The 7575-nt window shown below is 32.9% G+C and overlaps 1 protein-coding gene across 6 annotated transcripts; it reads left to right on the plus strand.

Annotated features, from left to right (window-relative positions):
* Positions 1–2012: 2012 nt before the first annotated feature.
* On the plus strand, positions 2013–5189 carry LOC21384207 (protein TIFY 4A). 6 transcript variants are annotated; one of them, XM_024166552.1, is made up of 9 exons: positions 2013–2337; positions 2408–2541; positions 2634–2755; positions 3454–3544; positions 3659–3821; positions 4118–4177; positions 4297–4351; positions 4447–4658; positions 4769–5189. In XM_024166552.1, exons 1-8 carry the CDS (start codon positions 2220–2222, stop codon positions 4631–4633), a joined length of 930 nt encoding a protein of 309 aa, XP_024022320.1. In that variant the 5' UTR covers positions 2013–2219; the 3' UTR covers positions 4634–4658; positions 4769–5189. The 6 variants fall into 6 exon arrangements, with proteins under 6 accessions (XP_024022320.1, XP_024022321.1, XP_024022322.1 ...); XM_024166553.1 differs by having other exon boundaries at positions 4300–4351; XM_024166554.1 differs by having other exon boundaries at positions 4124–4177.
* Positions 5190–7575: the final 2386 nt, after the last annotated feature.

Consider the following 7575-nt stretch of genomic DNA (forward strand, 5'->3'; position numbering starts at 1 on the left):
AAAATAAAAATATTTTAATTTTTATTTTCATACAAAAAATAAAATTATTTTGTAACGAATTATAAACGCACCATTATATGTCATCATTTTTATTTTTTACTTTTAATTTATAATTTTTTTAATTAAATAATTAAACTACTAATAAAAAAATCTGTCAACAATAAATTCTCTATTTTTTCTCTTTTTATTTTTTTTCTTAATCCTTCGTACAACGATTTGTTGGCCTCAGGCCCATCTCCCATCACTCGACCCATTACGTGATGTGCTTTCTTGTGGAGCCCACTGATCTTATTTCCCTGAAGAGGACACGTGTCCTCATTATGCAACGCTACCATATCCGTACCATTGTTGGTGGAGATCCAACAGGCCCAGTTCTGTACCACTTATAGCCTGCGCTTCCACATCTTTTGTGAAGTTCAATGCATAATTAAGGAAATTAATGGGTTTTGCTAATCAATTCAGAAAAATTACCTTTATCATTCTTTTTTTTTTATTTTTCATTTTTTGATTCTTTTGACTTTTATTGACATGAGTGCAGTACTGTAGTCCATTAGTGCGATATTGTTCGTAAATGAGCATTGTGAGTTTGAGTTTTCGTCTCTAAAAAAAATTAAATTCTCGTTAATTGTATCAATTTGAGTTTAAATTTTAAATTTTATTATAATAAATAAATTTTATAAATAGTCACATTTAATTTTTTTATTATAATAAAAATCTCTCACATAAAGTCACATCTCAACTCAAATTAAAAATTTGAATCAACGAACTAAACGGGCCTTCAATTATTCTTGTTAGTGATCTCTAAATTTTGAGGTCATTTTCAATCAGCGAACTAAACGGGCCTAGTCTTTTAAATTTTAAATTGTTCTCACTTAACTTCTTTTGTTGTAATTTTTATTAAAATCAGAGTGAAAAATAAGGAATTAAGTGTGGTCATGTGATTTTTATTTTTTTTTTTAACAAAAATCTAAACCAAAAGACTATATGATTACATTATTCTCTTTTTATTATGTATATTTTTAATAAAAATTGCAATATAATAAATTAAGTGAAAACAATTCAAGTCAGGGGCAAAATAAGAGTTTTATTGAGAAATAAAACTTACCAACAAATTAGTCATTTTTTAAGGATATATATATATATATATATATTACTTTTGTTTCTCAAATTGTAAACTAGCCTTTGCTCCCCTTCCATACTCTAATTAGAAATTTTCTCTTGAGACACATTACCCCGTTCATTTCACTAACTCGAGTTTAAAATTTGAGTTTTGTTATAGTAAAAAACTCTCAGAAACAGTCACATTTAATTTTTTTGTTACAATAAAAAGCTCTCATATAAAATCACATCCCAACTTGAATTACAAACTCGAATCTGCGAACTAAATGGACCCGGACCATTTAAAGTTTTCCTTACACTTTAACAAAAATAATTATAAGGGAAAAAAAGGATAATGATAAAAACTCAAATTGCCTCTTCATCCTTCCTGTTGCAACATGACCTTCGTGGTTTGCGAGATCCTCCCTTTTTGCGTGACAAAACATTCTAAATTTTGGGACAGATTATTCATGAGTTTAAATTTATAACTTTAATTCTTTTATATTGTTTTTTTAAAATTAAAATTTAAAAATTATAATTAAAATCAATGGTTTGAACTTATATATTAATCAAGCCTTTTAGTGTCACTTAATTCTAATACCGTAAAGTACGAAAGATATTAAAAGATTTTCTATTAGTAAGCTATATTTTAATATAAATTGTTACATCAATCGGGCACCACTTACCACCCCTAAAAAAAAAATAAAAAATAAAAAGAATAAGAGGACCCCACCGAGGGGGAAAAAGAAATTGTGAATTGGCGAAGTGATAACGACGAGAGTCGAGTGGTGGGACATGCAAAAAACGTGGCACTCCGGGGCTCCTTCCTTTCGAATTATAAACCCAAAATTTACTGATTTCCGACGCCGCACTCTCGCAAGCCCCACTCCTCACTCACTCACTCTCTCCCTCTTCTTCTCCACACCCCTCAGTCTCACTCAACTTTCTTCTTTCTCTCTCATCAAACTCACAGCCTTAAGCCTACCCTCCCATTAACCATAATTAATATGTAATTAGCATTGATTCAGAGCTCAAGCCTTTTTTTTTTTTTTTTTAGTTTAGTTTTTTACCGACAACCCGTACGAAACCGGAGAAGTTGTTCCCGCTAAAATCCGGGCGGAATGCAACCGGGAGAAGCGGTTTCCCGGTCAGCCCTCGACAAACCCCTTCATCTTCTTACTGAAGATGACATTTCTCAGCTCACCCGCGAAGACTGTCGCCGTTTCCTCATACAGAAAGGTCGTTCTTCATTTTCTCTCTCTCTCTCTCTGTTTCTCTCTCTAAAAATATGTACTTATACATTACACAGGAATGAGAAGGCCGTCGTGGAACAAGTCTCAGGCGATACAGCAGGTGATCTCGCTCAAAGCGCTTCTCGAAACGACGTCGGATTCGAACGCCGACGGCGAACAGGGGAAGCTTCAAAACCTAACGCCTAAACACGTTCGCTTCTTGGCGGTTCTCTAATTATTAAGTAATATTTTGGTAAACATTTTGTTGATTATTTTACTGATTAAATTAAGCGAATTTCGTAGGGCCATTCAGATTCCGATGCTCCCGATACTGAGGCGTCGGTGTTAAATGAAGAATCCGTTCCGAATCCCGATGTTTCCGGGGACAAAATCGCTGACCCTCAAAACGACTCCGTTTCTCCCCGGTAAAACTAAATCCTATATATACACTCGCTTTTGCTTATGTAGTCATCTTTTCCTTTCCTTTTTTTTTTTTAATATATAAATGCTTCGAGTTACTTTTATTATTAGCAAAATGAGATGGGTTTTGGGTAAAAGTGTGATCTTTACTTAAATAATAATAATAACAAAAAAAAAAAAAGATGATGATGATAGTATGTTAGCAAGTGTTGTGAAATTATGGAGTACATTCTTTGCCAGTGGACTCTTTTTTGAAGTTTTTTGGGTTGTTGTTTTGCAACAAAACTTAAAAAAAAGTTTAAATTTTACAATTTTATTTAAATTCACGTTCTTTTATTCAATTTTATTTAATTTTATTCAATTTTATTCAAGTTATAACTTCAACTCAAGTTATAACTCAAATTCAATTTAAAAATTACACTCGTCACACTCCAAAAGACAAGCATTTAATTTTTCTATTTTTCGCTACAAATTGTCACATTTGACCATTAACTTTGGAAAGCTTTGTGGTCATGACTGTTCCAAAATACGAGTCGAGTGTGCCTGCACACGCACTTGTGGATGTCGCCATTGCCGGCATGCTCGTTAAGTACCACTAAATTTCTGTGCCATTTTTGGCATTGTCTTAGCCAACAAATTTCCACTAATTAGAATATACTTTTGTCTCGAGGACTGATCAAGTGGTTTTTAAAATTTGTCCCAGTATTGTGGAAGTAACAAATGAACCAGTAGGACAGATGACAATCTTCTACAGTGGGAAAGTCAATGTTTTTGATGATATCTCAGGGGAAAAGGTAATGAAACATTGTATTTTTCTTTTGGGAAAGAGAGATAAAATTGTAAGAATTATACATGTTACTCTTACTGAGATAATGACATTTCTTACCGAGTAAATATTACATTTCCAGGCTCGCATAATAATGCAGCTTGCTGCAAGTCCTCTCTTTTTGCCTCATGCAGCTCCATCTGAAGTGATCTCGGCGCTATGGCCCTTTCAGAGTCAATTACAGGCTGCTGGCATCAAATTGGTTTCAACTTCTCCGACTGTGATCTCTCAGAAGCTGCAAACAGGTGCATTTCTAAGGCCGTTAAGGATTTAAGTCTTTGCTTTCTTACAAAGGATACTATAGCATTTTAATCTCTAAATTCGTTCAAGGATTGAGTCTGTTCTCTTAGTTAGAATTAGAAAACTCCTGCAATGGCATTTTGAATAGAATATTGTGCTATGTTAGAAATGTATGGAATTGAGGAGTTTATAAAAAGGCCATTCAGTTTTTTAAGTAGGAGTTAAAACCTAGATACATATGTAACTGCCGTGTTATACATCTGAACGTTTTGTTTTCCTTGGTATTACTACTCTGTGGAAGTTGCAGATAAAGATCAGGTCCACAGAGAAGGAAACAACAAATCTCCTGAAGACAATCCTGGTAAAACTTTCCCCTTTTTTTAGTACGCCTTATTCACCTTGTTAATCTTGCTTCTCCTTTTCTTTTCCTCACACTTTCTCTCACAGTTGTATTTTCCTTTCTTTGGCTGAACCATAAAGCAGCTACAAGTAGAAAAGCATCGGTGCAGAGGTTTCTTGAGAAGAAAAAAGACAGGTACCTTAAATGGATGAAATGCACTTCTTGAAAGTCAACTATATCTGCAGGCAAGTTGCTTGTCTTTTTGGTTCTCACACCCCTGTTAGGTGAAGGTTTAAGCACAAGGGGAAGGTAGCAGTGCCGTCTTCTGCTAGCTTGGATGTCTATTTGAACCATGTGGAGGGAGATCAATTACTGACCGCACAGTTGAACCTGAGTGATGCTACCTCTCCCTCTCAACCCCAACCACCTCAGATGCCTACCAGGAGCAACTCGGTTGGAAATAACTATAACAAATAGCAGTCTCCACAAGATGACCAAAAAGGTTACAAGATCGTAACTAATCAGCTTTACTTTTCCGCTTGAAGTGCTATAAACTATGCTATGTTTATTGTGGCGAGCATTTGGCTCAAGTGAACTATTTTTTATTTCCAGATTGTCGAGAGTGCGGAAAATGGGGATCAATAATGTTGCATGGTGGTTAAGGACTTGCATGGAACCATCGCCATCCGGGAAGTGTAGTTGCTCAATACTTCTTAGAGAAGTGGTTTTCTAGAAGAGTGTTGGTTAGTTTTTGTAATTTAAGCTAGATGAATATACAATCATCTCTGATGTGTATTCAAATAGGTCTTATTAGTACAACTATGTTGCTCCTACTGCTACTCAAAACATCTAATTGTACATTAGCTAATTGTGTGGAATCTTCAATTGAAGAACCTAGTCAGTTTTGAAGATGTCCCACAAAACCATTTGCAACAAAAGGCAAATTTTCAGTTTGGGCCGACTCACTTTTGGGCTATACTGAACTGAAGTCCGGACTATGTCATTTTCAGAATCCAACTCATGCTTCTTTTGTTTTTTTGTTTTTTTTGTTTTTTTTTGTTTGTTTTTTGTTTTTTTTTGTAAGAAGCAAAAAAAAGAAAATGAAGCTCAAGTAGACCATATTATGGCATGATCAATGATTTCAGTGCAGGTCATGGTGACACGGTCCAACTCTAACTTGATTTTGGAAATGAAAATATTTCCATTCAATGCAGAATCGGAGGTGGAGTGAAGATGAAGAGTAAATCCGGGCCAGGGACAAAGAATGGATAATGATATTTCTGAATTGAATGGTGACAATTTGGTCAAATCAACTATTAATGATATGAATGTAATTGAACGTATGCTGGCGTTGTGGTCTATTTTGCCATGATGATTGAAATTGGCAATCCAATCCATACCCACCACAAAAATGCCCCTTTAAGATTTGTCTATTTTCCCCCCCAACTATTTTAGTGACCGAAGAATCATTTCTCAACCATGTCCCCACCACATAACCACCAAGCAACAGCGAAACCCACCTCACCACACTCCCCATTTAACTAACACGAATGGGTGCTATCTTATGCCTATGCTAGTTTTTTTTTTTTTTTTTTTTTTTTTTTTTTTTTTTTTTTATTTTTTATATATTCTCGCTTTTGTTCGGCCCTAATGCTTGTTGTGTTTTCTCGATTAATTCTTAGCCCATAACGTAATTTGAAAATCGCCTCTATCGAAAAATGTCAGTTAAATTGGCAAAAAAATTTTGAGGTGAAAGTTAATAACTTGAGACAATCTCATTGTAAATCATTAAAAAGGATTACGGGTTAGAGAAATAATAGTAATTACCTTATGTTATTGAAGATTTTTACCGTGGGATCGTGGGGCACACCACCTGGCTATTGCCCATGGATTCTACAGTGCAAATGATGTAGGTGTAACTGTGTTGGAGATTTGTCAAATATTCTAATTGATTTTCATGATTTGTACATTAGTTGACTTTAGGTGTCAATATCTTGATTGAAGTCAAATTAAAAAACTTAGCATTATTGAGAGAAATCATCACTCACGGACTGCTTGTATCTTTGGAGAATAATCCCTATTTATATCTATGTACAAATTTATTGTAAATCATCAGAGAATAACTGAACGAATGAAATTCTTGATTTGTAGACATAAATAAGTTGTTCAACCACGTAAAAATCTCTGTTCTTTCTTTTCTCCTATTTTGTTTATTTTCTAGAACGGTATTGTCAATAAATTGTTTTAAGATCCAATCCACATATTATAAGACGGTTTTGGAAAAAATGTCACACTAAAGGTAGAAATTCTCTTTTTTGTGTAACCTACAAATAAAAATGATCGAACCCGTTTAATTCGCTGATTCGAGTTTTTAATTCGAGTTGAAATTTGATTTTATGTGAGAGTTTTTTACTGTAGTAAAAAAGTTAAATTTGACTGTTTTTGAAAGTTTTTTACCATATTAAAACTCAAATTCTAAACTCAAATCGGTAAAATTAACGGTTTTTAAAAATAGAGAGAGTATTGCAAACCACAATTTTAAGAAAGGTATTGATGAAATGCCCATATACTACGTTTCTTTTTTCAGATAAGAGAAGAACACGCTTTCTAAGACGTAAACTTGCTTTATTTTGAATTGAAGTTTGGGGCTAGTTGTGTCCCTCTTACGCTCTCCATAGCAGTGTGGTTGACGTTTGTCAATTATTAATGATTTGTTTAGTTCAACAATTTAAAATTATGAAGATTTGAATCTTTTTAATTAGAACTATAAAATTTAAATTGTGATCTGAATTGTTATTTAGATTTGTAAATAAATTGTAATTTGAATTGATAATAAAATCTGAATTATATTTAGATAAAGTGTTGAAAATTATCATTAAAGTTTTATAATAAATATTATAAAACCTTATTATAAATAACATTAAAAAATATGCAATATGGATGGAGATTTGTTTCTCTTTTCATTATGAACATATTAAAAAACCATCTCAATCAGAATTAAAAAGAAAAAGTTATGACATTTTTAAGATTGAAATTGAAAAGAGAGAAAAAGTGAAGTTAGAAACTATTGGACTGTTGACAACCATTCGAACGGTTAGAATTTAGGGGAAAGTGAATTTTAAAATAAACAATTTAATTGTCCTTGAACTATTATTAATGGTTTGAATTATTTTTGAATTTTTATCTCTTAAACACTAATTTAAATTCTAAATAACAATTTGAGTTGTTGAAACAAATAAGAGAACGTTTAGTTTATATATTCAGAATCATGGTCAGAATTATTCTCATTTTATGTGTATTTTTTGTGAGAAAAAATACTGTAAAAAACCATAAATTATGATTTAGAATCAGAAACGAATATAGCAAACAATAAACTTTTGAGGGGAACAAACAAATGTGAGGATTATTGTTACGAGAAA

Source organism: Morus notabilis, unplaced genomic scaffold (genome assembly GCF_000414095.1).
Source record: "Morus notabilis unplaced genomic scaffold, ASM41409v2 Scaffold5460, whole genome shotgun sequence".
Lineage (NCBI taxonomy): Eukaryota > Viridiplantae > Streptophyta > Magnoliopsida > Rosales > Moraceae > Morus > Morus notabilis.